This window comes from Egretta garzetta, unplaced genomic scaffold, assembly GCF_000687185.1.
Source record: "Egretta garzetta isolate BGI_Z169 unplaced genomic scaffold, ASM68718v1 scaffold22, whole genome shotgun sequence".
NCBI lineage: Eukaryota > Metazoa > Chordata > Aves > Pelecaniformes > Ardeidae > Egretta > Egretta garzetta.
In genome coordinates, this window is record NW_009259102.1 from 2,728,470 (window position 1) to 2,745,527 (window position 17,058).

The 17,058-nt window shown below is 37.3% G+C and overlaps 1 protein-coding gene across 1 annotated transcript in view; it reads left to right on the forward strand.

Annotated features, from left to right (window-relative positions):
• Window positions 1–10: 10 nt before the first annotated feature.
• The window catches only part of IFT74 (intraflagellar transport 74), a 37,681-nt gene continuing 20,633 nt past the window's right edge, over window positions 11–17,058 (forward strand). Inside the window, exons 1-9 of the mRNA XM_035890804.1 lie at window positions 11–34; window positions 471–611; window positions 1,048–1,183; window positions 1,703–1,751; window positions 2,581–2,679; window positions 2,846–2,906; window positions 3,370–3,429; window positions 4,475–4,536; window positions 15,234–15,432. Coding sequence (XP_035746697.1) covers window positions 495–611; window positions 1,048–1,183; window positions 1,703–1,751; window positions 2,581–2,679; window positions 2,846–2,906; window positions 3,370–3,429; window positions 4,475–4,536; window positions 15,234–15,432 — 783 coding nt within the window. The 5' untranslated portion in view covers window positions 11–34; window positions 471–494. The remainder of the gene's footprint in view (window positions 35–470; window positions 612–1,047; window positions 1,184–1,702; window positions 1,752–2,580; window positions 2,680–2,845; window positions 2,907–3,369; window positions 3,430–4,474; window positions 4,537–15,233; window positions 15,433–17,058) is intronic.

Sequence of the window (17,058 nt, forward strand, 5' to 3'; positions counted from 1 at the left end):
GGGCTGCGGCCGGGGGCTGCTCCTCGCGGGGCTGGTGAGGGCTGCGGGGACGCGTCAGGGGCAGCGCTGCCCGGCGGTGCCCGAAGGGCTGTCTGCAGATCACCCAAATGGGTGTTTACAGCAGCTGTCGGCGGCCAGTTTGCTCCATAAGGGACCTGAATTCTGTGGGCAGACGCCGAAACAGTAAATGCCACAAGAATTAGCAAGGCTTATCTGTTTAACAACACGAACTGCGGCCTGACTAAGCGCTGAAGGGGGACTGCTCTTTCCCCTTCCCGATGGACCTTCTGTGGTCCTTTCTGAGCGCTGTCTCCTCCACCATGCTTTTCCAGTAAGGAAGTGCTTTGCAGATGTCTAAAGAAAACTAAACTCCCTTTAACAGGAGGTAGAATTAAGCATAAAAGAGTTGATCTCTGGTAGTTGTAAAGAACTTGTGCAAATTAAAGGACTATTTCTATCCTTCTTTCCAGAGAGAAGTTCAAAAGGGAACAAGTATGGCCAGCAGTAACAGACCTCCAATAGCTCGTCCTTCTTCGAGAGCAGGAATAGGGCTGACCACGAGGCCTAGCTCTTCATCAAGGACTCCATCAGCAACCAGAATAGGAACAGGGGTATGTTAAAAAAATTTAATATTAACTTTGATATATTTAGATTTTTATTCATTTTTTTTTGTATTTTTTTAGTGCTGTGGCTGGAATGATAGTTTCTCAGGAAGAATTTTAAGATTTTGATTTCGCAGAGAGTTTCATTGTCTGATTTTGAATGAAAAGGATCAAGGAGGTCTTGCATCAATAGTTCACCTGGGAGACCTTAGTAGCATTAATGTTGCAGACAGGGGGAACAATGAACAGCTGCTCAGAGGTAATCTCTTCCCCTTCTGCAGCAGACATTTGAAGCTTTTGTTTGCCTGAAGAGATGTAAATGCTAAAAGATTCATATAGGAAGAGTATAGAGACCAACTTAGGTTTTTAATTGCTTTGGCAATTGCATAAGGATAATAAATTCATAATTCAGAGTAGTGAGCTTTCTGGTTTGGTTTTTTTATAGATGCCTCCTAGTACATCAAGGCCTGGTTCTCGTGGTGGTTCGTCAACTACTGGAGGAGTCTTATCATCTCAGATTAAAGTTGCGGACCGTCCAGTGACTCAACAGGGATTAAGTGGAATGAAAACTGCAATGAAAGGTATTTTTTTACTGAAAATAGCTATCAAGGTATCTGCAAATGTTTTAAAGAAATGTTTAGGTTTTTAAAGGAAAACTTTTCATCACTCTGTAAATTGCAGAGTGAATAGCTATCATTAATAGGAGCAGCAGAAAGGAAAGGAAGAGTAAAGCATCCCTTTTTTATTTTAGTTGCTTTTGGCAGTCAGAGAAGACAAAGGCTTTTATGTGCCTGAGCTGTGTTTAAAAGTGATTCAAAAGAATAGAACAGGATAAATTCTGTCTTCTACCATCACTGCAGAATAATTAAAATACTTTATTATATAGTAAATATTCATATAGCCGAAAAAGTAGTGTTTACCTTTGCCACAGTCTAAAATTAATTTCTGCCTTCATTTATTTCAGTGAGGTAAAATTTACTTAAGAACACCGAGAATATGGCAGTTCCCTGCCTGCAAATTCTGCAGATTGTTTCTGTAATTTACAGTTCATCAAAAGTAGTAGTTTTCTAACAAAATGTCATCTTACTCTCCTTTGTCAGGTCCTCAGAGACAGATAATGGATAAAACTTATTACCTCGGACTGCTGAGGTATGTTTTAGCAACACATTTAAACCACAGAGGGTTTAATGCTCTGTTCCCTTTCTGACATGAACTTTATGGCGCTTAAGAATAGCGTGGTGTAAGTGGTGTTCACTTACAATGAAATCTGCCCTGTTGTAAGAATTAAGCTCATTTTGCTTATAGTTTGTAGGAGGAAAGGCATTTTATGCTTATGTCTAAGTACAAGTAGATTCATTTGACATTTTGTTATTAGGCTTGCTAATTTAATTGCAATCCCACAGCGTTAATAAAAGGAGGGTCAGTGATTTTGAGCCTCTACCTGTAACACTTGATAGGTCTGATAGCTCCATTTCTGGGAAGTAGCATCACATTTTAGTGTACATTTCAGGTGGTTTACTTAAATTATACGTTGAGCTAACACTGACAAAGGCAAGGCCTTGCAAAAACTGTATTACATATGCTACTTTGTCAGTTGATCATATTTCAGTATTGTCCTAAAAGATGTCATTCTAAATATGAATGGTATCCACATTCTGTGAAACAGCACAATAATTTTTTTTTCCCTGTACTTTTGAGAATAATCCACATTTGTTTCATCAGTAGGGGCAAAAAGCTAATTAAAAAATTTTATTTCATGTCCAGGTTTTCTAACTACATCTTGTGATTTTATCTGATAGAACCACTCTGCTTTTTTCTTCAGTCATCCAGCTCTTCTTTGAAATACTGATTTGAAACATGGTACAGTGTGAGAGATACTGATTGCACATCTCCTGTAGTAAAATATAATTCCTGTTCTGTCTGTGGTTTATTTGTACATTCAAATGCTAATGGTTCTATTTTATTTATTTTTTTGTAGAAGCAAAACAAATGAACTCACAACAGAAATTAACAAGCTTCAGGAAGAAGTAGAAATGTACAAGCAAGAGAAATCTGTCTATTTGTCATATGAAAAAAGGTGAGATGTATTGCAGCTAATGCAGTGCTAACTTTCTCAGTCGCAAGACTGTTCGCGAGTATTCTGCAGGCTTCAAGGAACCATTAAATAATTATTTTTTTCATTATTTTATTTTTACATATACGAATCTTCCCATATTAAGTTTGGCTTTTTGTTTTGTATTTAGGGCTGAGGCTTTAGCTGGTGAAATCAAAGAATTTCAAGGTCAGCTAGCAGACTACAACATGGTATGCTGCTGTCAGCTTTTGATACCAAACACTCTCCCATCTCTCATTTACTTTGTACTGCTTTTGCTTTACTTTAGCATCTTTTTTATTGACATTTCTCTGCAAAAATTTATTGGTTAATGCTACCTGTTATTCCATTATTGGAAAGGAAAAAGGCAGAAACTAAGGAAAACTAATTAAAGAAAAAAAAAAGTGTACTATACATTAGGAGAAGTAGTTGCATTTGGATTTAAGAAATTACTGCTGTGTTGTGGGGTTTGTACAGCTACATATAATGATGATTACTTCTGAAAACTACATGTCATCTATTAAGATTCCCAAATCACGTTTTTTCCATTTGCAATAACAAAATTGCTGTGTTTTCATGAGCACTTTGTGAGTTGCTACCTATTTGTGTGATTTTTTTTGTGTGTAATTAAAAAAAAGGAGAGCAATAACAGGTTGGAATTCCATCTCATTTCAGGTTGTGGATATACTCAACACCAATACGGATATGGCAGAAGTGATTCGAGATTACAATATGGTAAGAATTAAGATATTTGCGATCTTCGAACAATGAAACAGTGCGTGTTACATTCTTGGTTCTTCGAACATACAACATATATAGAAAAGCTTAGTACTAATTTAAAACTTAACCATTTTTTCCAGTTAAATTAACCATAATATTGGCAATGTGTTTGCAGTGAGACAATTGTCTGAAGTGTTGCACTAAACCATGATAGTTTCGTGTGTTTTAGATTTGAGAAGGCTGTCATCCCAACCCAAACTACGAGTGTTAAAATATATTCTTTATTTGACTTGGAAGCTTAGAACACTAGTCTTATGACTAGACTGCACTGCCTTGTAAAGCTGCCTGGCCTTCTGGAAATTTAGTTCTCTCTTGTCTTCTAGCTTTTAAATTACTCTAGTATAATAAATATTAAGTAGGTCTCTGACGTGGCCAGCCACAAAATCCATGAGCTTTATTCTTCCTTTATTTTCTTTATTTTCTAGCACAGTTAACAGTGTGCTAAGTATTAAGGTGTGAGTGGCATTAAGCATGTTCTGTTACTTAAGATCACTTTGTCCATAAGCAAAAGACACTAGTTTTAGAAAAGGTAGCTTGAAAAACCACCTGAGTATTTCTTGGTCAAAACAATTTCTTTTTCTCTGGCATTTGACTGAAAAATGAAGTCAGAACGTGTCATAAAGAGAAGAATGCTTTGCAAGTGTTACATTTTCATTTTGTTTGTAGGCTTAAACAGTATTTTACTAAGTATTCGAGGAATAAATCCCACAGTAAGAGTAAGTGAATTGGTTTGTTACAAACTTGATTGTATTTCTTTTTCAAACAGAGATACACCTTCTTACTTCCTTTAGTTTCCAGTGGGAGCCTGCAATTTCAGGTCTCTCTTCAGTATCAACTGCGAAAAACGTCTGGAGCAGGCAGCCTCTGCTGCTTCTTCCTCTAGGGCATTCTGAGCAGCTTCTTGCTCTTTTAAAGGAAATTTTGAATTGGTGTGTAAAATCTGTATCTTTATTATTATACAGTATGTCAAAATATCTTTTTTTTTTTTTTTTTCTCCAAGTTAAAGGTGCAGAATGACCGAGACGCTCAGAGTGTGGATAAAATTTTCACAGAAAGACAAGCGTAAGTACATGAAGTGTATGCTTCTCCAAAGCTGTTAAAATCATAACTGAACTTGGCAAAATTGAGGTGTTACCTAATGCAGAAGTTCCTTAACAGTGAGATGCATGCCACAAGTGACACCTGAGCAATTTTGAGATGATACATCAGTGCCAGGCTGCAGCTGGAGTTCCCAGCTTTAAACTCTTCTGAGTAATTGCTGTGGAGATACTTACCACGTCATCCAGGAGGAGTTAGGTGGCAGTGGAAACTCCTGTCTTTTGGCAACCTGCTGCCAAGTTCCTGAGTTCTGGAGGTTGTGTTGTGGAGTAGCAGGGGAAAGCAAGTAGAAGTGGGAACTAGAACTGAGATTCCTGTCTAGCAAGGTATAAGGGTGTGTGGAGGGGAAGATAAGGATAGTGAGGTGCTTGCGATAAGAATTTGTAAGCCATAAAAATAGGCTGGGGGGGTGAGTTTCTGAGATGTTTAATTTAGGGACAGGAGATGTGCAGGAGAAAGAGATATGATCCTGCTTGTTGCCAGTAAGAGCAATCTCAGTGATGAGATTTTATTTATATAAAAGCACTTTTAAAAAACAATTTACTATTTGATAATAAGTCCCTTTTCAATATACTGTTGTTTTCAACAGCTCACAAATGTGTCTAATCTACCCCTGAATACATTTTTATGTTAAGAAAAATCTGGCTTCAGTCCCCAGTCTGGCTGTGGTCTGCTTCAACATTTTAGAGAAACTATTTTTCCTTCCGGGACTTCTTTGTATATAAAGCATTAGTGATTATGCCAGCTTCACGAGCTACTTTGTAAAGACTCAGTCACATTAAGCAATATGCAGTAAGCTTCTCCCCTCCCCCCGCCAAATAACCAAATAGGTTTTTATGAAAAGTGGATTATGAGTATTTTTTTGCATGTTTTGTAGTATTTGCTGTGACACTGCTCGTCATGCATGTCACCACATTTGTAGCTTCATGATTCATGCAGCAATACCTTGTCATGGATTTGACAAGATGAAAGGAGATGGACTGCTTAGCTTCATTTTTTATTGTACATAAGTAGCATAATACAGAAGTACAAGTGTACTGCAGTTTTGAAAAGCCAGTTCATCATCATGCAGTGTTTAAGACATTAACGCTCCTCAGTTGCATAAGAGTCTATGTATTTATCTTCAATAAATCCATCTTCCCCCGGCACAAATGCATGAACTTTCTCAAATATTACTCTGTGATCTTCATTGTCTGTACCTGATACTGTAGGAGAAGAACTCATGTCAGCTGAGAACTCCTGTTCAAACATCTCTGAGTCATCTTCTTGCAGACGACGGTGACTGTAGCTGATCAAATAGCGGCACCATGTTGGGCACTTTATAGCAGTAAAAATCAGGAGTGTAGTGCTTAGGACAAACCCTAGGACACCCGCTACGAAGGTCCAACTTTTGCTGAGAAGTGGTAACTCTTTAAACAGACAGGAAAAAAAGAAGAGTCATCTTCATGAGGAATACCAGCAAGAACTCTAGTATGAATTTTTCGTAGTTAGATTGAGAACACACAAAATAAACAATGACAGGGGAATTACTGAGTGTCTCCAAAGCTTTAGTAGACTGTTACAGCTTTTTTACTGGGAAGTCAGTAACATCACTCAGACCAAAAGTGCATGTACATCTCATATTTCCTAGCAATATAAATCCACCATGCATATTTATAAAAATTAAATAATAGTTTCAAAGTCAGATAAACTCCTGGGGACATATAAAATAGCCATTTTTTCAAAATCTAAATTCCAAGATTGGGCTTTGGAAGAAAAAAAGTCAGTAATTTACTTCAAATTCTGTTTCCCAGGCTTAAATTTCTGTATGGTGATGATGCGTGCACCCTAAAATACTACATCTTTTTTTTGGCATATCCTTTCAATTGCATTTCTTTTATAATAAAAATTTCAGTAGCCTGTAGTTGCCATTAGTCTTTATTTAGAAGCTGGGTTTGTGTGGTGGCAGCTATCCTAAAATAGGTTATACCTGCTACAGCAAAAGAATTCTGTGGCAGTGGTGACTTACAATTAGTATATGTATCTGGAGATTGATATTTCTTCTGCTTTAGCCAGAAGCAAGAAGTAAAGCATTTCAGTGTGGAAGAGTGGAGAACGTTAATTTGCATGTAAGAAGAAAAAAATTTACTTTACCAAAATAAAAGCTAGAGTATTACAGACTGATGATAGAATTAACATCAAAAGGTGAAGAAAAGTAAGGAGACTATCACTGAAATTTTCAAAGAATCTGGGATGGGCACATCCATGTCTTTTACACTGAACACAGTTGAGGGCAGGAGTAAAATTAATAGGCTCACTCATTCGCATTTTAAGACAGCTACATCTAGAAAGTAGTTAATTTGGAAGAAGTAGTTGAATCTTTTTAAAGATGCTTCCCTACTTCTGTTAGGCAGAAGTCTGGACAATTATCTGAATTTCAACCCTTTGAAATTTCATCACCAGTTTGTAGTATCATTTGAGAATTCAAGTGTGGTTTATCCATTTTGAACGCTTACTCAGAGGAGCTTAACATTCACCATAATGCGTGTGTGGTCTACCAAAACCTGGAAATATTCTTGTTCTGTAGCCCTGGCTTTTATGGAAGAATGACAGTGTGCTAGGAATGCAACAGTATGAACTCACAGAACAGCAAATCAAACAGCTTGTAAGCCATAAAGCGAAACGTCTGTATATTACCTGCATGAGTTCCATTGTTTCCAGTGACGTTGTTTGGAGTCAGAGCTGTTAGTAAGGGACTATTTTTAAGCTTAATGGCAGAAATGGAAGTTACAGTGCTTTCTAAAGAAGCTTTTTCAGTTTTGCAGTCAGCTAGTTGGATATCTGCTGTCTTGATGGACAATTTTTTCATGGTGCTTGGGAATGTACATACAGTGCTGTTTTCATTTTCTGTGAATATGAGATATTGCTAATTAATTGGCACTCAAATCTAAAACATTTTCATGGATAACTAATGTATTACTGCAAAATACAGATAAGTTGATTGTCGGTATTATCCAGATCAGGAAAAAACAAGGTAAGGCTGTTTGATGTAAACAAGTATGAAATGCTGCTCTTACCAAAACTTACCCATTGTCACATTGGAAGCAGTTAGCCATATCTGTAAATCAAGGAGGTCACAGGAGCAGATCCATGAGTTTCCAGCTAAACCAATTTTAATTAATTTAAAAGGTGATTTTATATGAAAAGATTTCAGAATGTTATGCTGTAAATTTAAAACTGTCAGACTTTTTAGAGAAGTAAATGCATCTGAATCTAATTGAGTAATCGTGTTATAGGATAGATTCAACACTGACAGTTGATTTAATCCTGCAAATGCTGCTTTATGAACTGTGCTAATATGATTGTTGCTGATATCCAGAATTACGAGTTTTGTCAGACTGCAGAAGCTGTTATTATACAGTACAGTAATCATGTTTTCATTCAGATAAAGTTCAGTGAGATTGATAAAGCTTTGAAGAATCTCTTTGTCACTATCTTTTAAAGTGATTTTATTATTTTTGAGGCTCAATTTAGTAACATTTTGTAAGAGGTTTGTGGGGATATCAGAGAGGTTCTTTCCAGATTCTTCACAAGTGACCTGTTGAAAAAAAGAGAATGACAACAATTAAATTCTGTAGGGAAGTCTGGTGATGAAGGTGTCTTAGTGGTGACTATTAAGGGCATGAAAAATCTTTCTTGTGTTTTTTGATGCCAGTACTTTAAAAGAAAAGTTCTACTGTTCTTCATGCAATTTAATTTATGTTGTTCGCCACATACTCATGTTCTGGTGATACAGGGGAATGAATCCTCCAAGTGTATAGAGACCTGAAGTTCCAGGTCACGTAGTGCTTAAATTCTGTTTGAGATGCAAGGCTCTTTATGTGATGATCATCCAAAATATAACCAGTTCAGCATGCTATTTTAGAATTAGTAGGGCTGTATGTTTTAGAATTCTATATGAAGGCTGGCTGGGTAGGAAAAGGATTCCTTTCCCACAAAATATGGAAAAAAGGTGTCATAGAGGAAGTAGATTCAAGGCTGAAAATTATTTCGAATATGCTTTTTCAAATGTTTTGTTTTAAAATCAGCTATGTTTACTCTTTAAAACATCTTTGGAGCAGACCTTCAAGAAAACATTTAGTATATATTTTTATTATAAATATAGCACTTAAATTCATTTTGGTTTTCTGGGTTGAAATTTAGCATAGCTGCAGCCTTTTCAGGTTTGAGACTGTTTACTCTCAATACCTTGAAACATTTTTGTTTTCTGAAAAGAGTAGATTTCTTTATATGTATGCTTATGCATTGCCGCAGACTACAGTTTAGTGTCAAGATACTTGAACTGGCTTTAAAGGAGATCCAAGGTACTGGAAACAGATTGGTTGTTATCCCTCTTCCTAAATAAGTAGCCTATGTTCAGCTTGTTACTGCTGTGACCAGGTTGAGTCTAGTTAGTTTATTTAAAAACAAATGGAGGTGGAGTGCCTTTTCTATGCTGTATGTATGCATTGCATGGCTTTTTTTGTTCTTCATGTTTGTCCCAAAGATATAGTACTGGACCTGTAGGCAGTGAGTCAGAGCAAATAATGCAATACCAATTTTATCACTTGACTGTTAATCAAGACTTTTTCTGTGCCTTCCATTCCCCAATAAATACAAAATCCACTAAGTTAATCTCTGGAAAAAACCTTTAAAATTTCTTATGTACATTTGGACCTGACTTGGGCAAGTGCTGACTCAAGAAATCTCTCTAACTTGAGCAGTAGTTGGTCTTGTCCAAATTACTGTTGCTTTTTTGGTCTATTCCAAAAAGATTAAGGAGGCACTTCTGTTGTATGCAGAGCGTTTTGTCTAAAACCATCTCAAATGTGTTTCAGTGTTATTCACGTACTTACAATGACTGTCAGCAGTTAGTTGTCCGTTTAGCAGAAAACCGCATCATCTTATTTGTCTCTGTGTGCTTCTTTCTTCAGGAATTTTATGTTTACAAGGTAGTTTTTAAAATGCCTTTAGCTTCTGGCGTATCTTTCAAAAGTAAGGGTAATTTACATGCATATAAAACTTACAGTTTGAGAAGTAATGTTGCAGTCAGCAGTAACTGGATTCAAAAACAGTGTTCCAGCCCAGATCACAAGCCAAGAGAGTTTCATGTTTAGACCCTAGCAAAAAACAACACTTTTGTGTACGAAGACCAGAATACCTGTGCCTTCTGTAGTGGTAGTTTAACAACTTGATAGATATACTTACTTCAGTGATAATTCAATAATTTCCCTTTTTAACTTAGATACTGCAAAATGTAAAATTAAGAGGAAAAACATAGGTTATCAGAAGTGATGCATTCAGCTTTCACTTAATTGATCCACACCTAAGATCCAGTGAGCTGACTGTATCAGCAAATAGAAAAAGGATTGCTTAGACAACTTAATAGGCAACAGTTTCATAAGTGGATAAAATGAAGAGGCAGGGATGTATTCATTAATATCCCCGTTAAAGCAATTATGGGTACTGGAAGAGTCTGGTAGGAGTAAACTGCAGGAAGTATTCAGGCTTGCATGCTCTCCCTAAATAATTTCTCTTGTTGCCACTGACAGAGGCAGAATACTGTACTAGATGGATTGTTGGTTTATCCAGTCAGATTTCTCTTATGTTCTTACATAAGTTGTCAAGCAGTTTTTTGTGAAATTTTAATTAGTAGGTTGATGTTCTAATCTCTTTATTATTCCTAATATAGCATATATCATATAACATAAACCTGGAGCTCTGTATTATGAAGGCATAGTTGTTGCTCTGATCTTTGGAACTAAGTGGTTCAATCTCTTGTGCTGGGGTTTTTGTACAGATTTGAACCTTATTTTTGGGGAGTCAGGAAAGCTTTTCTGACAAATGGTATTCACTGTGACATTAACTTTTCTCAGAGAAAGTGTCACTTATCTACCCCCTTTGAATCAGGTGTTATTTGCAAGATCTACTCATTTTGAGCAGGGCTGTTAGACCATCTCTGTCAGGTGTTACATTATCAGTCCCTGTTTATGCCAGGCGTGAATTGAAATGTTATGTAAAAGGTAGATTATCCCTTCATTTTTACACTTTTTCTTAAGCATCTGAAAAGATAGTGGGCTAAGTGAACCTCAGTCTCTCCTCCACAGATCTCTAGCTTCCAGATTAAAGATACCCAAAAGATAAACTGTAAGATACTCGTTTAAAGTGCCTATTGTATCTTGAGTTGTAGAGAGTATTCACTGAATTTAATAGTGGGAGAAATTACATAATAAAGCTCAATTGCACAAGCACAAGCTCAATTGCACAAGCAATGCTAAATATAGGCAGCCAGTCAGATTTAAAAAAACCTCCACCTATCCTTAGAAAGAGTGCCAGGAGACCTTTGCTGATCAGTGTGGAGTAAGTGAGGTCACAGAACAAATTGGTCAAGTCTAATTGATTGCTTCTTTGCATTTGTGTGTCTGAGGACTGACCTCATTCACCTGAGTCATCCTGGAAACTTATTAACTTCTTAGAAGAAAGAGAAGATAAATGCCACTTATACTGCTCTGATCCATTGTGCATTTCTATTGCTGTTGGAAATTTACATTAAATACAAAAAGTGTTCATCAGCGTTTTTGTTAAGACTTTGTCAGTGGCAGGGACAAGGGTGACTAGCAGCAGCAGCCACTATGTTCTGTATTAGGTATTGTTCCTGTCAGCGGTAGTACTGGTGGCCTGCATACGTCTTGGAGCCAGTTAGTATATTGCTAGTGGAAAATATGATGCAGTTTGAGGACTCCCGATATAGACTATGTTAACAGTTGTATCTTGTGGCATACTTGGACCTTAAGGATACCACTTCCAAGATGTTCAGAAACAGAGCGGACCTTAAGCAGGCAATCTAGAAACACAGGTTAATAGCATTATTGTAGCTTGCAGATTTCGAGAAAAATACTGTATTTAATAGAGTGGGAAAAAGAAATTCAAATATTATTTTAAAAATTGGTCTGTAAGTTAATCAATAACAATCAAGTTGAAAATGAAACTTAATTTAAAAATTTTTCGGAAATTCAAGCAAAAAGTTAACATGTCTGAATGAAGGCAATACCATTAACTTGAATAATTCCTTTTCTGACAAAAAATTTACCCTACATATGTCTTAAATCAAAAATGTAGTTCCTATTTTTTTATTTTAGTTTCTACTGAAAAGTTAGGGGGGTTTTTACAAATTTGATTTCCTGCGTTGTGTGTGTGTACCCATACAATCAGTGGAAGAACAGGAAAGCATCTGGAATTTTAATTGCAGTTTAGCTTTTTGCTAGAACCAGACTTCAAGAATTGCTGTTTTAATCAACTGTTCTGGAAAAAAACTGAGCCTGGCAATACACTGGTAATACCTTAACATTTCCTTGTAATTAGAAACGTTTTCTTAAGAAGTTTTCCTCAGAGAACTTTTCAAGATTTTATTGTTTAATAGTAATATAATGCCTATCGGTTTTCTTGCATTTCTAAAGAAAAAGGCAGGTTTGGGGAGGTAATAGGGTTTGTATAATCAGGTAGCCTGCTTTTCAGAGAAGTAGTGGACTGTTCCCTGGTTTTCTACTAAAGTACAATTTACTTAACAACTTGGCATATCCAAGGTTTGTAGTAATTCCTGAACTTTTAATGTATCTCAAGATGTATTTGTTTCCAGTCTAGCAACAAAGATAATTAATCTTCGCCTACATTTTGAAAAAAAAAAGATGTGCCAAACGTCTTACCTTTCTGTCGCTTCTCATAGGCAGCGTATGTACACATGTGTAGATTTTTCAGTGCAGTGACAAGAAATAATATGGTGCAACAGCACTTTGGTTTTGTTCAACCTTTGTACCTGATGAATAAGCAGGCAATGTAAAAAAATAATGAACCTAGAAATCCTTAGCAAAAGATTGACCAGGTTGAGCAACTCCTTATAATCATCTTGGATTTAATTGGATCTGCAGCCAATAGGGAAGTCTAAGTAGTAGTATGTTCAAGTGTCAAGTTACAGATCACGTAGGAAACACCAAGTCAAAATGCCACCATGAACTTACAAGCAAGTTCGGTTGTATCAATTAAAGAAATGCTGGAGACAGAAAAAGGCTTGCATTTTTTTATATGGTCAGTCATCAGATGCAGAAAATTTCAAGGTATTTGCATACTAAAGTAAACATCTCTAGTGGTTAGTTAAATTTGTGTTAAATTCTTGTGTTTTGGATCAGCATCAGAGGAGCTGCAGGGTGTGCTATATAAAGCTCATTATTTACAAAGAATTACAAGCACTTAAGGACAACTGTATATGGGCTATATTTCAGGAAGAAATTTTAAAAACAAATGATACTTGCTCTGATTTTAGAGCACGTCTATATGCAGGTTGAAAAAGGGATTATATTGATACACAAACACTACGTCCAATAAATTTTTTCTTGCATTGGTGCTCATCTCAAAGCCTCATTCTGTCCAATGCACAGCATCAAACTACAAAATACTTCAGAGTCCTCTTATTCTCTATTAGTCTCAAATATTTGTCTGTAGAAACCATTTTACTTCACTGTCCCTCTTTGATGTTATTGTTGATTTTTTGCTTAATATCTCAGAACATTCTGCAACCTTCCAAGCCTCATCCCTGGTTCAGCTTCATCAGTAGTCTTCAAATTATTTGTGGTAATTAATTGTCTTCCTGTGAGAGCCATTGCTGATATTTTTATTGCCTCTTAGAAAATCACAAGTCAGACATTTCTGGTCTCAAGGACATGCTGGATCATAGAATCATAGAATGTTTTGGTTTGGAAGGGACCCCTAGAGGTCATCTAGTCCAACCCCCCAGCAGTCAGCAGGGACACCGCTAACTAGATCAAGCTGCTCAGAGCCCCATCCAACCTGGTCTTGAATGTTTCCATGGATGGGAACTCCAATGCACTCCAGATTTGCCACAGAAAGTGAGAGATCATCACTTCCATTTGTTTCTTCATTATCAGGCTCCAAAGCATCTTTGCAGCATGGGTTGCTAACCTGACAGAATTTCTACTTAGACCTTCAGATTCCTGGAGATAATAGAACTTTTTTGAAGCCAGTTGGAAGACTGATTACGTTTTTTAATCTTTTTTGAGAATTTCTCCGAAGTGGTGAAAGCTATGAGGAACGGCTGAGGGAGCTGGAATTGTTTAGTCTCTAGAAGAGAAGGCATAGTGGGTATCTTATCAAAGTAAATACATAATGGGCAGGAGTAAAGAAAATGGAGCTGTTCTCTTCTCAGTGATGCCCAAGGACAGGACAAGAGACAGTGGCCACAAACTGCAGAACAGGAAATTCCGTTTAAATGTAAGAAAAAACTCTTTTTGCTCTAAGAGTGGCCAAACAATGAAACATTGCCCAGACAGGTTGTGGGGTCTCCATCCTTCAAGATACTTAAAAACTGTCTGAACAACACACTGACAACCTGCTCTAGGTGACCATGCTTTGAGTAGAGAGGTTGCACTAGGTGACCTTCAGAAGTCCATTCCAACATCAACTCTACTCTGCTTCTATGAAATTTTCATTATTCTTTTACTCTGAGATTGTCTTTGTGCAGTTCCACTGCTTTACACCATCTTTTAAGCTTGAGGGCATTCTTTGCTGCAATCATTAAAATTTTTGGCATCTTGCAACTCAGGAGAGTTAATGAAAAATAGAAGAAAAATAAATCCTGAAGGAAGGTATCCAGCTGATTTTGTCATTCTTAATAGCAGAAGTCACTCTGGAAACAAGCAGACAGTTTAAACAATCTTTCATTAACTGTGAAGGGAAGGAAAGTATACTCTTCAGAGTCTCAGAGGGTTTTGTTAATTTCCTTTAGCTTTGTTCTCGAGTTGACTCTCTAGCTTTGAGGAATTTCATAGAAATTACTAGACATTACATGAAACGGTGAGGAAAAACTCTTTATGCCTTCCTTGAATCTGCTAGAACATTTGCTTGTAGCTCACTGTAGTTGCAGCAGTAGAGACATTTTTATGGTTGCAGCCCATTGATTTCCTAATGAGATTAAAGTCATGAATCAAGAATGTCAGGAATGGCTAATTTCTTAGTTCTTGCATGGTTAAGAAGCTCTACATTGCCTAAGACTCTGAAGCCACTCTCCGTTCTTAAGGAATCCAACAATTTCGTTGCTAAAAGAAAGTCATCTTATCATCATTACCCAGTACCGTCATGTCCTGTTATCTATATAATATGTTTTCTTTATGTGCAGTTACAAATCACATACCAGCTCCTTTATTTCAAGCTGCCTGTTTTTATTCCAGGAATTCACCTTCTGAGAGCAACTGAGAGGGAGTAGTATACTTTTGCCAGTGTTGGTGACTATGCAGGTAGACAGGGTGGGAGTGTTGGAAAGTACTACGTGGGTACTGTAAAGGCAAAGGATTCTTCATCTTCTGCATTCTGTGGCGTGAATGTTTATATAGCTAATCCAACTCCAAGAAGGTCCGATACAAGTAGGTAAATCCTTTTTTTAAAGTCTGTGGAGCTTTTGTGGTAAAGGATCATTTCAGTGAGGCTGAAGGAATACCAGAGTTTGAAATGGGTGCTTAAAATAAACATCAACTAGTAGAAGTTACAAAAACATTCTATTTTTTACAGCACAGAAAAGTTAATTCATAAAATAAACATTAACTAGTAAAAGTTACAAAACCTTTCCATTTTTACAGCACAGAAAAGTTTATTCAAGGGGTAGAAGAAGATATCGAACGTGAAAAGGTTGTAGCAGATGACATAGTAAAAGACATGTCACAGGAAAATCAAGCTAAATATATGGAGATGAAGGCTGCAAATGAAAAACTCTCCCAGGTTGGTTTGTATCCTTGTACTTCCCTAATGTGTTTCTCAATCTGGCTCCATTGGTTCCAGGTACAGTTTAAATAATAAAGAGCTTGAGAATGGAGTAATACAACTAAAAAGCTTGCGGGTACCTTAATCAATTGCAGAAGTGCCTGAAAAATAAATAGAGGAATTGACTAAAACCAAACACTTTGTCTTTTTGTATTTCTTATTGTAAGAACAAATTATGTTAACAATTGTCCTTTTAAACTTGGGGACTGACATGCAGATTTAAAAAGCCACTGTAGTGCTTAGATGTTTCATCACATGTAAAAAGCAAGCAAAGCGGAAAAACAACCCCAGAAATTTTTTTAAGTCACTTGAGTAGAAAGTTTTCTTCCTGTGTGCAAAATGGAATCTGACTGGGGGGTTTTGTTGTTCTTGTTGTACGTCTGAATGTATCAGAAAAATTAACTGGGCTTTGTAAAATTTTTGTGACTTCACTAATCCCAATGTTAACAAAAGCAATAAGATTTTCAGGTTCTCTGGGATCATCTAGCTTCAGGCATACCTGGACAAGCTGGAGAGGTGGGCCTGTGTGAACCTCATGAGGTTCAACAAGGCCAAGTGCAAGGTCCTGCACCTGGGTCAGGGTAACCCCCAGTATCAATACAGGCTGGGGGAAGAAAGGATCGAGCGCAGCCCTGCTGAGAGGGACTTGGGGGTGCTGGTGGATGAAAAGCTGGACATGAGCCGGCAATGTGCGCTGGCAGCCCAGAAGGCCAACCGTACCCTGGGGATCTGAGCACCTCTCCTGTGAGGACAGGCTGAGAGAGTTGGGTTTGTTCAGCCTGGAGAAGAGAAGGCTGCGGGGAGACCTGATTGCGGCCTTCCAGTACTTAAAAGGGGCCTATAGGCAAGATGGGGACAACCTTTTTAGTAGGGCCAGCTGTGACAGGACAAGGGGTGATGGCTTTAAACTAAACCAGTGTAGGTTTAGACTGGGTATAAGGAAGAAATTCTTTACAATTAGGGTAGTGAAACTGGAACGGGTTGCCCAGAGAGGTAGTGGAGGCCCCATCCCTGGAAACATCCAAGGTCAGGTTGGATGGGGCTCTGAGCAACCTCATCTAGTTAGCGGTGTCCCTGCTGACTGCAGGGGGATTGGACTAGATGACCTCTAGGGGTCCCTTCCAACCCAAAACATTCTATGATTCTATGATACAGTCTTAGAAAGTTTGTCTGTATAGTCTGTACAGAGAGGTAAGCATCTTTTGAGACCACTGCTGCCCTGCTGTCTTAAGATGAGCTGAATCATCAGTTAGGGCCTACCTGTCTCTTTATCAGCTATGAAGAAACTGTGGTGACTAGTTCAGATTTTAAAATCTGACTTTAAATTTCTGAAGTGGAAATGATGAATCCGCACTCGGTACTCATTTTAAGAAAAACAGTTGCAAAGGGCAAACAATTTTTTGGTTACAGCCCAACTGCAAAGAACAAGAGTTTATTGGAAAAGTTGGATGCTGAACGTAACTGGCTATTACATCTGAGTTACTTGGAGAACCTGGACACAGTCTTGTCTTTTAAAATTTTAAGAGCAGCAATGAGATGTTTTACAGCATTTTATAATACTAAGCTGCAGAACAAAAAAGTAATCTCATCAAGTAGTAATTTTTATTTGAACTTTGCATTTTTTTTCCTTTTTAGGAATTGGTT